This window comes from Phlebotomus papatasi, chromosome 1, assembly GCF_024763615.1.
Source record: "Phlebotomus papatasi isolate M1 chromosome 1, Ppap_2.1, whole genome shotgun sequence".
Classification (NCBI taxonomy): domain Eukaryota; kingdom Metazoa; phylum Arthropoda; class Insecta; order Diptera; family Psychodidae; genus Phlebotomus; species Phlebotomus papatasi.
In genome coordinates this window covers 77321380-77339113 of record NC_077222.1, presented here as the reverse complement: position 1 = coordinate 77339113, position 17734 = coordinate 77321380, and the positions used below count along the sequence as shown (strand labels likewise).

General features: G+C 34.7%; 4 protein-coding genes across 9 annotated transcripts in view; 3 read left to right on the top strand and 1 right to left on the bottom strand.

Annotated features, from left to right (window-relative positions):
* LOC129804262 (B-cell receptor-associated protein 31) overlaps window positions 1–4081 on the top strand; it is a 417963-nt gene extending 413882 nt beyond the window's left edge. The window contains exons 1-3 of one of the 3 annotated variants that reach the window (XM_055851431.1): window positions 2868–2994; window positions 3067–3405; window positions 3468–4081. In XM_055851431.1, the coding sequence (XP_055707406.1) occupies window positions 3177–3405; window positions 3468–3901 (663 nt within the window). In that variant the 5' untranslated portion in view covers window positions 2868–2994; window positions 3067–3176 and the 3' untranslated portion in view covers window positions 3902–4081. Of the gene's footprint in view, window positions 1–2867; window positions 2995–3047; window positions 3406–3467 lie in introns of those variants that run through there. The other 2 variants (XM_055851414.1, XM_055851423.1) reach the window with 2 other exon arrangements.
* Window positions 4082–4108: 27 nt separating this feature from the next.
* Window positions 4109–5111, top strand: LOC129804283 (probable Golgi SNAP receptor complex member 2). The gene is made up of 4 exons (XM_055851441.1): window positions 4109–4317; window positions 4384–4489; window positions 4560–4743; window positions 4800–5111. The coding sequence occupies exons 1-4, from the start codon at window positions 4184–4186 to the stop codon at window positions 5009–5011; spliced, it is 636 nt and encodes a 211-aa protein (XP_055707416.1). The 5' UTR covers window positions 4109–4183; the 3' UTR covers window positions 5012–5111.
* Window positions 5031–11116, bottom strand: LOC129806155 (EF-hand domain-containing protein 1-like). The gene is made up of 4 exons (XM_055854576.1): window positions 10707–11116; window positions 6627–6934; window positions 5432–6551; window positions 5031–5051 (listed from the first exon to the last, which is right to left on the bottom strand). Exons 1-4 carry the CDS (start codon window positions 11112–11114, stop codon window positions 5031–5033), a joined length of 1857 nt encoding a protein of 618 aa, XP_055710551.1. The 5' UTR covers window positions 11115–11116.
* Window positions 5206–17734, top strand: part of LOC129803882 (uncharacterized) — a 211136-nt gene continuing 198607 nt past the window's right edge. The window contains exon 1 of one of the 4 annotated variants that reach the window (XM_055850761.1): window positions 5206–5496. The gene's annotated coding sequence lies outside the window, so the exon portion shown is untranslated. The remainder of the gene's footprint in view (window positions 5497–17734) is intronic. The other 3 variants (XM_055850770.1, XM_055850753.1, XM_055850778.1) reach the window with 3 other exon arrangements.

Genomic DNA, 17734 nt, shown 5'->3' with positions numbered 1-17734 from the left:
TCAGCCAACCGCTTTTTCTGCCGTTTAGTACAAATGTTGCGGCGCTTCCCGGTGTACTAAAATCCCAGTAAATGTTGGGGATGATTGATATTCCTAGGACATCCGACAAATCCATTGAATTAAAAAGAAGATAAGATGGTATAGACAAGACAGGTCCATTCCACACTGTTCTATTCTATTAAAAAATGATGAAATTAGGAAATTCACGTAAATATGATTAATTTATTATGTTTTTTCATTCTTGTGTTTTTTTTATTTTATTTTCATAGGTCTCTACGCAGTGATAAAAATGTTTGTAGATAGTAGAGAATCATTTTTTTGAAAATCGCGTATGTATAACGGGACAATGTGTAATTTGGACACTTGAGTATAAAAGCTAGACACTACAAATGCTACAATTAAATTGATTTAAATTATAAAATTACCTACGAATATTTAATGCGTATATTACGTTTTTCATGTGGAAAATAGATAAATTTAGTAGAGGTTCACCATAAGTGAGATTGCGTAGTTTAATTTTGGAAAGTTTGTTGTTTTGTTTCTAAAATTCTTAAAATTTTAAATATTTATGACGACGAGGTTGAATAATGCCTAAATGGCTTAAATAGAAACGAAGAAGCATGAACTGTACGAACGAGATATAATGGAAAAAATCTTTAGAACAGTGGCGGAAGGAGAAGAGAATTTGTGAATCTGTGCACACTTGGAGTGCCGAAGGCAATTCTCTTTAATGAATTTTATGGAAAGTTTCTGGTCTCTTGGTACATCCTTACATCCTACAGTTGCTTCTCATAAACAGGATGAAATACGAGCTGTCCAAAATTACAGGTAAAATCACATCTACATTTTTATTGATTTATAAACGTAATAGGGATTAAGGTAAAGTGGTACAAGTTGGACAGGGTTTTTTTCTTGATAAATTTAGTACTTCATATTTATTTGTGTATTTTTAATGCTTTAGTTTTATAATTTGGTTCCTTGTGCTTAAAAAAATTGTACTGTATTTATCAAGAAAAAATCCCTGTGCAACTTGTACCAGTGAATTGTCCAACTTGTAACACTATGTCCAACTTGTATCACTTTACCCTAATTTAAGAGAAAATAATGACGATAAACCACTTTACAAGGTTCCAAAGAACACTCCTAAAAACGAAGAAGGAAAAACTTCAATTTGCATTGAAAGTATTCCACTTGAAATTTAAACCCATATAAACTTAGAAATACGGCAAGAGGCTATATCGGAGATTTATAGCTAGTGTAGAAAATGAGAGAGTCAGATCAGGTGGGAACAGTCTTTTGTCTAAAAAGAAATTAAAACGAATGATACTCCCAAGCTCGTAAATTTTTAATCTATGAGTGATTGTGAAAAGAGTAAATATTAATTTAAAATTATTATCTTGAGTAAAATATTGAAATAAATTTGTGGAAGGAAAATTTGTAAGTAAAATAAAGTTGAGCAAAGTTAATCATAGAAAGGAAAATCGAGAATATCGTAGTTATTGTACATTGAATTAGATGTTAGCAAGCAGATGAGTATTGTAATGAATAAGCAGCAAAATCCAAGCCGCACTAGCATCACGAGAAAAGTTTTATTTCTTCAACCCAGATGTTCAATAAACTGTATATTAGCAGGTAAAACTCACGCTATATCACATACACCACCCATACAATATACCAAACATTCACCAATATTCGATTCTTTTCCTATACTTACAATACCTATTTAATCTTTTATAATTTTTCGTGATTTTATCTTTTTTTGCTTCAATATAGACATAATTTTTTTCTAGTGTGTAGAGGCCGTCACTCAAGTTGGTCTAGAAGACTAGATAGATATAATTACCAGAAAGATTTATTATTTAATTCAGTGAAATATTGTGACACCATAATTTCCTATTTAAGTTTATTAATTTTTAAATCGATTTTGTAGGATAAGTCTGTTTTTTCTCAATGAATAATCAATGTTAAAAAGTGCCCTTTATTGAGTGCCGGAACATAATAATGACAAGCAATGTTAGTAAAACAAATAAGGTTTGTTTTATTCCCTCATTATATTCATACACTTATTTCTTTAGGACATAATGTTCTTCCGTTGAGCGTCGGTGATTTGAGAACAATAAAAAAAATGAAACACAAAATTTACCAGAACATTCGACACCTATTGTATTATATCTATTTTATCGTGTCTTCTTAAGAGGTTCTGGTTAGTTCTTAGTTTTTGGTAAGAATCACTTAAGAAGACATACGGTACATGACGTAGATGTCGAAAGCTGTGGTAAGTTGTGTTTTATTTTGGATTGCGCTCAATACACTGACGTTCACTGGAAGGGTCATAAAGAAAGGGGAAAGTGCCCATGCTTGATACCATTGGAAGCTTCATAATGACTAAATTTTCTAAGTTTCACAATATATATGTGACTCATCGCAATCATATTTTAAAAACTATGGGAAAGTGGCCAGTTTATAAAATATATTGCGGAGTCACGTTTACTGAGAAACATAGGAAAAATTTAGTCATTTCGAAGCTTCCAATTGTATCAAGCATGGGCACCTTCTCCTATCGTCTATCGTCGGCCCATCCTTCTTTTCATATTTTCATAGGCCCTTCAATTTGTATTAATTTAAAATAAAATTTGAAAAAATAATGTTTGAAAATATAATAAGTTTGTTTCGAAAAATCTAAAAATATTTTGGTTATCGCATTTTAGGGAAAAAATTATTTTAATAATTTACATTTTCATAATTGTTTAAAATTTAATTAAATATTTTTCCAATGAATTTGTCGATGGAATTTTTGTAGATTTCCTGTCGACTTACTTTGTCATTATCCTTGGAATATCCTACGACATTCCGTCCATATTTCAAACGGTTATTTTTCCCAATAAAGAATGTCAGGGTATCTCTGAGTCAGAGTTCCGGAGTATTTTCTTCGTCACGTATAAATCCTCCTGCATTTTGGTGGAATTTCATCATAAATCCGTGCAGTTGTAGCTTGTAAGTAGTACAATTCGCAGAAGTATCTCTCCAGCAAGCATTTTGAATAACAGTTACTGAGGGCTCTTGCAGAGATACTCCTCAAAGAAGTGACTAAAAATAGCTGACCGGGAAGTTCAGTGGGGACTTGAAGAAAAGCCTTTGACTTTTGGAATTGACCTTCGACACACAGAAAATCCAAGATGAGTCTCGTTTGGACACTTATTGCGACGTTTCTGTATGCAGAGATTGGCATTGTGCTGCTCCTGGTACTGCCAATTGCCAGTCCTATGCGTTGGCAGAAATTCTTCCGATCGCGATTTCTGGCAATGATTGGGCGTCAGGCCCAGATGTACTTTTACCTCTTGTTGGCTGTGTTGGTTGTCTTTCTCATCGAGGCTGTGCGTGAAATGAGGAAATACTCTCACACCGGTGAGTTTACGCAATATTTATATCAAATTGTCTATTAATAATCAACACCCTTTGTTGTGCAGATCCAGCCCAGGAGGCGCACTTGAATGTGGGAATGCAGCACAGCATGAGACTGTTCCGGGCTCAAAGGAATTTCTACATCAGTGGCTTTGCTATTTTCCTTGTTCTCGTCATCCGTCGCCTTGTTCTGTTGATCTCTGCTCAGGCCTCCCTTTTGGCCCAGGCTGAGGCTTCCTTTAGGCAAGCTGAAAGTGCCACAACTGCTGCCCGCAGCCTCCTGTCTCAGCAGAAAGATAAGAAGACGGAGGGGGATTCCGAGGAGGTAGATACGCTGAAAGAGAAAGTGGCTGAGCTAGAGGGAGAATTGAAGCGCGAACGGAAGGACAAGGAAGCTCTCAAGTCCCAGGCAGAAAGCCTCAACAGGGAATATGATCGTCTTACGGAGGAATACAGCAAAATCGAGAAGAAACTCCATTCTTCGACGAAGGACGATTAATTTATTCGCACTCCCTTCGAGTGACAATCATCTTTTTTTCATCATTGCTGATCTGCAGCTCTTGAACCTTCTGTATTCGACTCATTTGTCCATTATTGTGTTTTTCTAATGATTTTTTTCTTAACATTTCCTTGGGTGATGCTTTTTTTGCGGAAAATAAAAACCTCGAGTACTAAAAAATCCCTTTTGTTTTTGTTTTGGCGCGATTTGGCAGTTGAGTTGGCATCTGTCAAATTGAGCGCCCGTGCGGTACACGTCCTCACAAAACATCCTGCCCTAGGAATGGAGCCCCTCTACCATCAGACGAACAAATTGATTCAGGACACTCAGGCATGTTTCCAGCAGCTGAACTCCTCCCAAGTTGATGTTGCCAGTGTCGAGAGTGAGATCCAGTCGAAAATTGCTGCTGTCAACTCGTGAGTAATTGCATGTTTTCCTCGAATTTCCTACCTTTTTCTTTGAAATTCGCTGTGGGATTGCAGGAACTGCGAACGGCTGGATGTCTTCCTGTACAAAGTACCAGTAACACAGCGACAGAATGCTAAAATGCGAGTGGATCAACTAAAATACGACATCCGGCATTTGCAAGTAAGATCTCTGGGATTTCTTCATTAAAATGAGACAATTCCCTAACCAGGATTGTCTTGATTTCTTCTAGGCAGCTCTGAGAATCTGGCAGGAGAAGAAGCAGCGAAGAGAGTTGGAAATCAGCGAGAGAGAACAGCTCCTGAATCGTCGTTTTACAGCAAACTCCGACATGTCCATCGATATTGATTATTCTGTGCAACATCATAATGCAATGCAGAATGCCCACCGAGGTGTAGACGAGATGATAAATTCAGGTGAGAGAGAATATTGCACAATTCCAGAGAGAACTTACTCAAAATCATCTTTGCAGGAAGTAACATTTTGGATAGCTTACGAAATCAGCGTGTGACGCTCAAGGGGGCCCATAAACGTCTCATGGACATAGGGAACACCCTCGGACTATCAAATCAGACCATGAGGATGATCGAGAGACGAATAAAGGAGGATAAATATGTCTTATTCGGAGGAATGTTTGCTACACTCACAATAATCGGGCTATTTCTATATTATTTCTTCTTTTAGCCCACTGTATTTTGCACCTTTATCCAACACAATCATTTCCCTGTTATCATTCAATTGAAATATTTAATATTTTGCAAAAAAAATAAAAGTATTTTAAAAAATCGTTTATTGCAAGATATTTTAAAATTCCCGCTGAAAATCTCAGGAACCCACTGCGCCTCTAGCGGTGAACATTTCTTTTTTAGTACAGAGATAACCTCAAAAATTCAGCGTGCTTTGAAAACAAAAGTGGTGCAATAGACGCTCGAAAAAATAGTGTTTTTTACCATAAAGTCACCCTAAAATTAGTGTATTTTGTAGTGAAAGTGCTTCAAAAAGTGTTCAAGTACTTTTTTCTGTAGAAATTTTGCTAAATGTTACTGTCTTTCTGTCTGGAAAATTACTTTCTTTGGGGGGTATTGAATGGAAGTCCGTACTAACCTTTCCCACTGTTTTGTCTTTGCACTCATCACGACGAAGGTCTGCGATATCAATTTCTTGGCCTGGTAAGCTCCCTTTCACCTTATCAATCTCATGATACTTGCCGATAAATTGATCTTTCTCCCTATCGCACAAATTCGTATCTTTCAAGTGTTGCTCAAGTTCAGTGAGCTCATTGAAGGTTTCTGTAGTAGTTAAGGGAATTTTCTGGGTTTCCCCGGTCTCTGGGCGTAGATTTCCCTCTGAAATATGGTACTTCCGGACACTTTCCATAGCTTGATCCGTGAAGAGTTCAGGATGCTCTTGCATGTATCGGTAGACATACAAATCTGCACTGTTTATGAGGAAACGATGTGAGTTGATGATTAGAGTTGATCCTATGAGGATATCCTTAGGTGTATAGTACTCCGGCTGATGGGGATCACAGCCAGGTTTCCATACTTTCTGCGATGTGAGAAATCGTCCTCCTATCATTCCGGAATTGGGTATTTTGAGCTCCATTATTGTTATTGTGCCATCCGAGAGGCAGAACTGAAGGATAAATTTCCTGTTTTTATCCTCCGGATGTGGTGACTCCAAACTACATCCATATCTTAGGTATTTGTTGACATTCTGCAAATAATTTATGATATCCTTCTTAGGTGGTTTTGCCACCAGATTAAAATGGGAAGCTAGAGAATCTTCAGGTGTTCCAAGGCCCAAATAGGGTGGAATATCGGGTTTTGTGGCAATTTTTTTCGGTGGATGAAAGACAAACTTCTCCCTCTGGGGCTTCTTAAGTACTTTAGCATAGTAGCTCCGGGTGAATTCGTCGCAATCGACCAAAAGAAATTTCCTTCCATAGACACTGACTATCTCCCCAATCATCAGGTCCGATGGACTGTAATAATCTACCCATTTATCCTTTTTATCCTTCTCATTGGCGGGATATTCAACAGGTGGATGATGGAGATTTTTCTCTAATTTTGTCCTCTTTAGCATCAATGGGAATCTATCACGTCCTTCGCGATTTTCCTTCAACTCTTTTATCGAAATGGTATCATCTTCGAGATAGTAGAAAAGTTTGTAGGTCATATAATTTCCTCCAGGACGATCTGTCTCATCCAATACACAATCGAAACTATCACAGAAGAAAGATTTAGCAATTAATTTTTGAATATACCAAATACACAGACACAATTTGGCAAATACTCACTGCAAAACCTTCCCCTGGTACTCGAGAAATCTTCTCAATTTACCATCCGATTGGGGCTTAATCTCTGAACTCTCAACTGTATCTGTGTACATTGAGTGGGTGTACTTAGTTTCCAGTTCTTCTAATTCAATTCCCTGGCTTAGCATGAATTCCCGAGTGAATGGATCACAACCTGTCACATGGAAGGTGATACCATTCAAATTTAATTGACTGCCAATATTAATGTCCTTCCAAGTGTAATATTCCCCAGAGGAGTTCTTGGTTATTCTGCTTCGTCGAATTATTCTGCCTTGAGGGAAGCCGGAATTCTAAAGGAAAATAATCCGGATTATTCGAAAATTGTTTAATTGGAACAGCTATCCCAAGTAGCATTGCTTCTACATTATTATTTTAGAATTGTTTAATTATAAAATTACAGTAACTGGGATTCTATCGATGCTCAGATACTCTAGTATTAAAATGAGGATGTTACAGAAATATACTTAGTTCACTGTTGCTTGAACCACTGAAGCTAAATTGGCATAGCAATTGTGAACTTGCAAAGTCCTAAAAGCCAAGATAATGTTAACCCTCTAACGTTCAATTTTTAAAAATGCAAAAAAATGTAGTGTTTTCTAGACTAATTACGGTTCAATAACCTCAAAAATACCATCCGTTCTTCATTTTCTCTTTTAGTTTAGGCGAAAAATGCAAAAATATAAAAAAATTTTGAAACTTTTTGCTTCTATAATTCACATTTTTACTTTTTTCAAATGTTTTAAATAAAATACACAAATAGCAATTAAACGAAGAGTCAAAATGAGTTCAAACCTTGATTGGATGTTAGCAAGAGTATTACTGAGAATATTATAGCCACTATAGCAATTCTGAATAAATAAAACCTTTATTGTCGCTGTAAATGCGATTTTTGTAATGCTACCCTGCAGTGACTTTTAACCATTAGACGGTTAACAGATTCTCTAATAGCCTGTTGCTTTCTCAAGAAATTATTATAATTTAACTTGCACAGAAAAAAAATATTTCGTAAAACTGTTCATAAATGTTTGTGAATTCCTTAAGGAGACTTAGACCGTCTTCAGACTAGAGGTTTAAGCCTAGTTTCCGAAGGTCTCAAAATCCTAAATAGAACCAATTTAATTCGTTATTCTAATTCAAAAAGATTAATTTCCCTTAGTAACCCATTTTTAAGTCAACATTTTTCAAAAAATTTCGACTGATAAGAAATTAGAGAAGTTAAGCCTTATGGCTAAGCCTTAGATCTGAAGCCCGTATTACGGAATGCTTTTAAAACCATCTTCAGACTAGAGGTTTAGCCCAGTTCCCGAGGGTTTCAAAACCTTAAACAGCAACCGATTTTATTGATTTTTCAAAATGTAATAGGTCATTTACCCTTAATAATCCAATCCTAAGTCAAAATTTTGCAAAAAATCTTGACTGAAGAGATATTAGAGAAGTTAAGCCATATGGCTAAGCCTTAGGTTTGAAGCCCGTATAAGTTGTATAATCCACAAACAAGTTCGTAAAAGTTTGTACTTTTTTTTTAAATATTGGTCGTAACATGATCACTTGACTAGCATTTTTTGTTATTTTTGTTATGTTTGTAAACACACAAAAAAGGATCGTAAAATTGTGTCATTTGTTCGTAAATATATTTGTCAGACAAACAAGAATGTACGAACAATTTGTAAAGGAACAAAACATGCTCGTAAGGTTATCATGCTACGAAAAATGCTTGTGAAAAAGTACAAACTTTTACTAATTTTTTTGTGGGTTTATACGATTTACGAGCATTTTGTAGGTCCCCAGTGGGAATTCACAAACATTTACAAACAATTTTTTTTCTATGTGTCTGTAAATAGGGTAACTCATACTTAGTGGCTAAAATCTAGAAAATCTGAAACTTTGAACATAGCCGCGGAAAATCATCAAATAAAGCATATTATACTTAAAAAGTAAAAAGTACAAAACATTTGTTGTTGATTTATTAAAAGCTTAAGAAGGATTTAAACTACGGTAGCAGACGTAGTCGGTGATGTAACTGGATGGTCTCGGAGAACTAACTGAAATATCTCGGGTTCCATTCTTCCTTTATGCGTTTTTTCTTTTTCTTTTCAAACCCGTATTGTATTTTGCCCTTGATTTAGTAATGTCAACTTAGTATTAAAGTACAGAAAAAGTCTGTTTCGAGCCACCATAACTTTAAAAAAAAAGGATAGAGAATTTTGAGAAATGCTCGAAATCGTGACTTAGATGGTATCCCTATCAAAAGTACTTTCGCACCATTTACCGTTTACCGGTTCTCAACCGATTTAAACCAATTTGTAAATCATTCGAAAGATCCCACAAAATAATTTAAGAGTGAGGGAAAGTCGTCTGTCTTTTAAATGCAGCAGCCTTCAAATATTTCAATTTTTTCTTATTTCCCAAAGCAAAAATTCTATTTGAATAATCGAAGATAATAGAAAACGGTTAGTATTTAGTTATTAAGTATAGTTTATAGACTAGAATTTTTGCCTTGGGAAATAAGAGAAAAATTGAAATTTTTGAAGGCTGCTGCATTTAAAGGCAAACGACTTTCCCCGAATAAAATTTATTTTCGGAAAAAAATACTTATCGGTTCATAAACGCTTCATTACCGGTTCAAAACCGATTTGAACGGATTTATAAATCACTCAAAACTTTGCCCAAAATAACTTAGAACTAATATAATTGAATTTCGAATAAAAATTAGTTATCGGTTATGAGCCGGTTCATTACCGGTTTAAAACCGATTGGTTCAAAACAGTTTTGTCGGAAGACCTTTCCAACGAGCCTAAACATGACTCCATTCGTTTGATAAATACGATTTCTAGAGCCTTTTTTAACCTTTGACTTTGAGAAACCGTTATTAGGAATGATTCAATGGCATTTTCGCACGTCGTCAATTGCTTGCCTGCGATAAAACATATCCAAAAATGAAAAAAATCACACGACGCGTTTTCCAGCAATCCTAAAAAACATGGGTTTGTAGGCGAAGGGGTGGGGTGTGGGGGGAAAATGAGGGGCATGTTAACGATGCTTGGGTCGACTTATGGAGGGGTCGCCTTTATGTCGCAATCGCAAGTCGCTATCTCTTACCGTTTGGCCTTTAGAGCTAGCCGGACGGACAGAAGGACAAACAGCGTGACATTTCTCAGAAATCGCCTGAAACGCGAAGATTTGTTGAGAAAAGTGGTCTCCGGGGGCGGAAGTTAAAAACTGCGGGGGGGGGGATGAAAAAATCGAAGGATTATATAGTTGCTCTCTCCGTGAAGTTCGAGCAGTAAAAGAGTTATAATAGGTAGTATATTATTCTCAATAAAAATTAATACTAAACTTATCAAAACCGGTTAAATTGGTCGATTTATAAACATTTTGAAATTAACATATATTTAAATTAAACGCTATAATGTATATGTATAATGTCGCTATCAAACTTTATGAATTTCTTAAAATATGCATGTAATATAAATATAGTTTTTAATGTCTAAATTTTAATTTTTTCCTCTTTTCCAAGAAAAAAATTGTTAAGTATCCTAACTGCCGTTGTCTTATCATTTGACGAAGCGCGATAGGAAAAATCATCAAAACCGGTCAGTACGTTAAGTCTTAAAATAGAAACATTTAACTCAAACATACATAAATAAAACGGCTTTTGGATTAAAAACTTGGGGATTTTTCAAATAATTTGAAATAAAAATTCTTATTGGAATCCTTATAAAATGTAATTTCTAGGACCTTTTGGTTCTGTAACACAACCAATTTGCTTCAACCGAATAGATTTTAGCCAAATCCCTAATTTTGAAATTCTACAGGACTTTAACAAGAACAAATGGTTTGTTCTCGTTTGTTTAAATTCTGACAAAAAACCACGCCAAAAAAGATAATTCACGGAGAGCAGTATCTAGTGAGTTCGAGCATTCTGCAAAGCTGGGACGCTTTGCCATGTCTCTTTAGAATATAAAAATTTTGTCTCATGGTTTTCGATCTCATTAATAATTTTTCAAATTTTCTTCCATAAATTTATGAGCAATAATAATTTGAGGTAGATTTCTCTCTTACTTGAATTTGTGGTTCCAGTACGGTTATTGTGTTGTCCTCCAGGAAATACAGAATATTCACGTAACGAATTCTATTAGCATCCTCAGGAAGTTCGGCAACTTCTTGCCGGAAGTAGCCCCTGAATGTGAGAATCATCTTGTCGTATTGCACAAAATGTGGGCAAAAGGGTGGTATTTGGGGTTTTCGGATGCATCCGTATGTGAGAATTGGGTCATACAGCAAAGGGTCGTTAGCTTTTGAGATGAATTGAACAGCCTGATCGCGGAAAATTGCGTCACGCCCGATTCCACACATTGGCTCCTCAGCTACACGATACCCATTCCTTATCTTCAGACTATGTGCTAAATGATGATTCTGCTTGGTGTGGTCCTCAATTTGCAAACCTGGCAGTTTGGGAAGTCCCTCCATTGTTTAACTTTATCTGACTACTGAGCGAAGAGAATATTCCAAACAACAGCGTTGCGGAAGTTGCTATAGCGATGGTGGTAAAATTATTAAATAACTCAAACGAATAACTTGTGTTTTGCGGAATAAGGTTTTTCAAAAGAGGCTACGAACAACTATAACAGAGATTTAACAAATTTTACATGGTCTTTCGGAAATGGATGATGTTTTGGGAAATTGTTATTCCGTGTATTACATTTATCATTCTCATTAACACTTATTAAAATACCACAGTTAATATTTCCACTTCAGTATCATTCAGTATAAAATTGTTGTGTTCATTCCCTCTAAATTTTGTGCGAAAATAAATATATCCGTTTAATATTTAATTTAAAAACCATTTATATGTCAAATATTATCGCATGGCATTGGAATTTAACCAATATCAATTGTGTAAAAATATTTTACTTGATTGTTTTGCCTTAGAAAAAACTTTTAATAGTATTTTCAAATGATTCGATTTAAAAAAACTTTTCAAACTCTTCTAAAATTAAGTATATCCCAGCTTTGCGGAATGCTTGAACTCACGAGAAACACCTCTCTGTGTATTACCTTTTCGCATGGTTTTTGGGTGCATACCGGTTTATTACCGATTAAATTGATTTAGAAATTAAAAAAAAAACAATCCGAAATAAAAAAATTGCTTAAGAAAAGCACATTTTAGAATATTTTAGCACGAATAACAAGCAGACGGGCAAACTCAAAAGTAAATTCGATAAAAGTATTAATTTATGTGTTACTTTACCGCTTCGGTTCCGATTAAGGGCAGAATCACATTGACAGTAAAATGCTCACCGTCACCGTCAAAGCCCTCACCGTATTTCGTTGATTTACGCATTTTCATTGCAATTCTTACGCAAATTTTCCATTACGATATTACCTTGTCTCATACTCGGTGGCAGTAGGTGAAAATAATATAAGAAAATTGAAGAAATAAAACGAAAATGCGATAAACGGTGAGCAAAAAAACTGTACGAAAAACTGTAGCAAAAAATCCTACAGTTTTTCTTATTGCTTACCGTTTATCGCATTTTCGCTTTATTTATTCAATTTTCTTATACTATTTTCACCTACTGCCACCGAGTATGAGACAAGTTAATATCGTAATGGAAAATTTGCGTAAGAATTGCAATAAAAATGCGTAAATCAACGAAATACGGTGAGGGCTTTGACGGTGACGGTGAGCATTTTACTGTCAATGTGATTCTGCCCTAAGTCTAATGCAACTGGGTTGGAAATTTGAAGATCTTTCAAAAAATTCTAAATTTAAGCAAATCGCTTGAAAAATAGGCCCTCCAAAAGTGGTTAAAATTTGGCCTTCGAAAATTCGATATCGAAATGTTTTCTGAAAATAGTTGTTTAAGGACGAAATATTTACATTGACTACCGCCGAAACATCTTTGAAAGTAAAAGAAATTCTAGGAGCTGTTTTCGTTTGCCAAAATCAAAAGAAAGGTGTGTGGGTAAAGAAAAAAGATACTGTCCTAGATAATATTGACTTATGGGGGGGGGGGGGGTCGTCGTAGCCTGGAAGTCGATATCTCTTACTGTTTTGCTTCTGACCGTGCCACAAGTTGAAAAAGTAGATTGTAATCTATATATAACTGCTCCTTCTTTGAGTTCGAGCAGTAAAATTAATTCTCAATCTTGTTAGCTCTACGCTCTTGGATTTTTTTCGTTTTCGAATCGTTTAATTTCTTTACAAATTTTTATTATTTTTGAGAAAAATTATACAAAGGTGTTCACCAGGTTTCGCTTTCTCCTAAGTTATTATAAGACTGACATTAGATGAAGTTTAAGCTAGAAAAGTTTTAGCAGTTTTGAATTTTATCTGGTTTTAGAGGTTTTCACTAGGGACCTCATTGCACGTCTAAAGTTTTAAGGATATCGATCATGCTCTTATATAAAAATATTTTTGTCACGGGAAACATCAATTTTATCTAACTTATTTTCTAAAGTTTATGCATTGTAGTGAATGTTTTTAGAACAATTTGGATTTGATAAACAAGAATCTGTTCTGTGTTCTTAATGTTTTACTAAGGGTTTTTCCTCCAAAGATTTTTTTTGCCAACTTTAAGTCTAGTTCGACATTTATGTCTTTTCTAAATGAACGAAAAGCTCTTATTCTTGCCAAAATAAACTTTAATAATCTCGAAGATTAAATTTATCAGTTGAGAAAAATTATTTGTCAAGAGGAGTAAATTTTACATAAATATCCCAAGTGGATATGTTTTTTTTTTCATGAGAGCCTGCAATAGAGCCATAAAAATCCCACACATTTTTCAATGCTTGCCAATATTTGCAGCAGCAGAACTTCCACAAAATGCACTTTATTATTAGAGAATGTCTTGAAAATCACATTGTGGCAAAATTATTGGACGGTAAATTTTCTTCAAGAACGAAATGATTATAAATTGCAGGTGTTCTGGAAGCTCGTGCATATAGATAAAATGTCTATTTTAAGAGATTTTGTTACAGGTTTTTCTGCCACTTGCCAAAAATCCTCGCAAAGTTGAGTAGCTAAAAACATAAAATTAAATAAATTACTTAAAAATTTAGAAATATGATAGACAGAGAAGTAAGGACAGGACCTCTTAAGTCTTTTCAAGCTAGTTTTTTGTTCATTTAGGTGTGATTCTTTCATAATCACACCTATTGTGATACTCCGATTTTCTAAAAGTGCTCCGATCGAGCTGAAATTCACAGGGTATATGTTTTGAACATCCCTGATGCCAAAAATGATAGTCCGCCATTTTCGGGTCCGGCCGGCCGTCCGGCCGTCCGTAGTACGCAATATCTCCGGTTTGGAAAGAGATATCTTCATAAATTTTTTTTTTAAATATATCTACTTGCGCGTACGATAATTTCTATGTTATTAGTTTTTTGAAACCCCGGTTCTAAACCGGTTTAAAACCGGTTTTTATAGTTTTTCTAGAAACTGGCTTATGCAATTTGAACTATTTTATGTTCATGTTGTAGCGCTACTTGAGTAGACCAATTTAAAAAAAAAAATTTGGAGATTGCTCCATGATTTCTCGAGATATTTCAAGTTAAAGATTGCAATTTTAAGAAATTTTGCTCGTAGCGTCAGGTTGGGAAAAAAGCGGGAGAAGCGGCGTCACACATGGTATTGCGCCATTTCTCCCTCTCTCTCACTCCCTCTATATGTAGATGTAGATATATATATATATATATATATATACAATACATACATATAAACATAGTATATATGTTTATATATACCAGCGGATTTTCGCGGGTCGCGAAATTTTTCGCGGATTTTCGCGGGCCGCGAAATTTTTCGGGGATTTTCGCGGGTCCCGAAATTTTTCGCGGATTTTCGCGGGTCGCGAAATTTTTCGCGGATTTTCACGGGCAGCAAAATTTTGCACATATCAAGCCTGAAAGTGGCTCTAAATGGATGTAAAGTTTGAGGCCTCTATCTCTCATAGTTTCCGAGATAATCAACTTTAAAGATTTTCAGACACTTTTATGCATTTCTCGTCCAATTTTCTTAATTTTCCAGTGAAATTTTGCACATATCAAGCCTGAAAGAGGCTCTAAATGGATGTAAAGTTTGAGGCCTCTATCTATCATAGTTTCCGAGATAATCAACTTTAAAGATTTTCAGACACTTTTATGCATTTCTCGTCCGATTTTCTTAATTTTCCAGTGAAATTTTGCACATATCAAGCCTGAAAGAGGCTCTAAATGGATGTAAAGTTTGAGGCCTCTATTTCTCATAGTTTCCGAGATAATCAACTTTAAAGATTTTCAGACACTTTTATGCATTTCTCGTCCGATTTTCTTAATTTTCCAGTGAAATTTTGCACAAATCAAGCCTGAAAGAGGCTCTAAATGGATGTAAAGTTTGAGGCCTCTATCTCTCATAGTTTCCGAGATAATCAACTTTAAAGATTTTCAGACACTTTTATGCATTTCTCGTCCGATTTTCTTAATTTTCCAGTGAAATTTTGCACATATCAAGCCTGAAAGTGGCTCTAAATGTATGTAAAGTTTGAGGCCTCTATCTCTCATAGTTTCCGAGATAATCAACTTTACGTGAATATCTCCTAAACTAGAAGAGATAGACCCCCCAAAGTTGGCATCAAAAAAAAATTTTTTAGGCATATTTTGTATGCAAATCTTTAAACGCGAATATCTCGTAAACTAGAAGAGATAGACCCCCCAAAGTTGACATCAAAAAAAAAAATTTTAGGCATATTTTGTATGCAAATCTTTAAACGCGAATATCTCCTAAACTAGAAGAGATAGACCCCCCAAAGTTGGCATCAAAAAAAAATTTTTTAGGCATATTTTGTATGCAAATCTTTAAACGCGAATATCTCGTAAACTAGAAGAGATAGACCCCCCAAAGTTGACATCAAAAAAAAAAATTTTAGGCATATTTTGTATGCAAATCTTTAAACGCGAATATCTCCTAAACTAGAAGAGATAGACCCCCCAAAGTTGGCATCAAAAAAAATTTTTTTAGGCATATTTTGTATGCAAATCTTAAATCGCGAATATCTCCTAAACTAGAAGAGATAGACCCCCCAAAGTTGGCATCAAAAAAAAATTCTTTTAGGCATATTTTGTATGCAAATCTTTAAACGCGAATATCTCCTAAACTATAAGAGATAGACCCCCCAAAGTTGGCATCAAAAAAAATTTTTTTATGCATATTTTATATGCAAATCTTTAAACGCGAATATCTCCTAAACTATAAGAGATAGACCCCCAAAGTTGGCATCAAAAAAAATTTTTTTTAGGCATATTTTGTATGCAAATCTTTAAACGCGAATATCTCCTAAACTAGAAGAGATAGACCCCCCAAAGTTGGCATCAAAAAAAATTTTTTTTAGGCATATTTTGTATGCAAATCTTTAAACGCGAATATCTCCTAAACTATAAGAGATAGACCCCCCAAAGTTGGCATCAAAAAAAAATTTTTTTAGGCATATTTTGTATGCAAATCTTTAAACGCGAATATCTCCTAAACTATAAGAGATAGACCCCCCAAAGTTGGCATCAAAAAAAATTTTTTTAGGCATATTTTATATGCAAATCTTTAAATGCGAATATCTCCTAAACTAGAAGAGATAGACCCCCCAAAGTTGGCATCAAAAAAAATTTTTTTAGGCATATTTTATATGCAAATCTTTAAACGCGAATATCTCCTAAACTAGAAGAGATAGACCCCCCAAAGTTGGCATCAAAAAAAAATTTTTTTAGGCATATTTTGTATGCAAATCTTTAAACGCGAATATCTCCTAAACTAGAAGAGATAGACCCCCCAAAGTTGGCATCAAAAAAAATTTTTTAGGCATATTTTGTATGCAAATCTTTAAACGCGAATATCTCCTAAACTAGAAGAGATAGACCCCCCAAAGTTGGCATCAAAAAAAATTTTTTTAGGCATATTTTGTATGCAAATCTTTAAACGCGAATATCTCCTAAACTATAAGAGATAGACCCCCCAAAGTTGGCATCAAAAAAAATTTTTTTTAGGCATATTTTGTATGCAAATCTTTAAACGCGAATATCTCCTAAACTAGAAGAGATAGACCCCCCAAAGTTGGCATCAAAAAAAATTTTTTTAGGCATATTTTGTATGCAAATCTTTAAACGCGAATATCTCCTAAACTATAAGAGATAGACCCCCCAAAGTTGGCATCAAAAAAAATTTTTTTAGGCATATTTTGTATGCAAATCTTTAAACGCGAATATCTCCTAAACTGGAAGAGATAGACCCCCCAAAGTTGGCATCAAAAAAATTTTTTCTAGGCATATTTAGTATGCAAATCTTTAAACGCGAATATCTCCTAAACTATAAGAGATAGACCCCCCAAAGTTGACATCAAAAAAAATTTTTTTTAGGCATATTTTATATGCAAATCTTTAAACGCGAATATCTCCTAAACTATAAGAGATAGACCCCCCAAAGTTGGCATCAAAAAAAAATTTTTTTAGGCATATTTTGTATGCAAATCTTTAAACGCGAATATCTCGTAAACTAGAAGAGATAGACCCCCCAAAGTTGGCATCAAAAAAAATTTTTTTGGGCACATTTTGTATGTAAATCTTTAAACGCGAATATCTCCTGAACTAGAAGAGATAGACCGCCCAAAGTTGGCATCAAAAAAAAATTTTATATGCATATTTTGTATGCAAATCTTTAAACGCGAATATCTCGTAAACTAGAAAGATAGACCCCCCAAAGTTTTCATCAAAAAAAATTTTTTAGGCATATTTTGTATGCAAATCTTTAAACGCGAATATCTCGTAAACTAGAAGAGATAGACCCCCCAAAGTTGGCATCAAAAAAAAATTTTTTTAGGCATATTTTTTATGCAAATCTTTAAACGCGAATATCTCGTAAACTAGAAGCGATAGACCCCCCAAAGTTGACATAAAAAAAATTTTTTTTAGGCACGTTTTGTATGTAAATCTTTAAACGCGAATATCTCCTAAACTAGAAGAGATAGACCCCCCAAAGTTGGCATCAAAAAAAATTTTTTTAGGCACATTTTGTATGTAAATCTTTAAACGCGAATATCTCGTAAACTAGAAGAGATAGACCC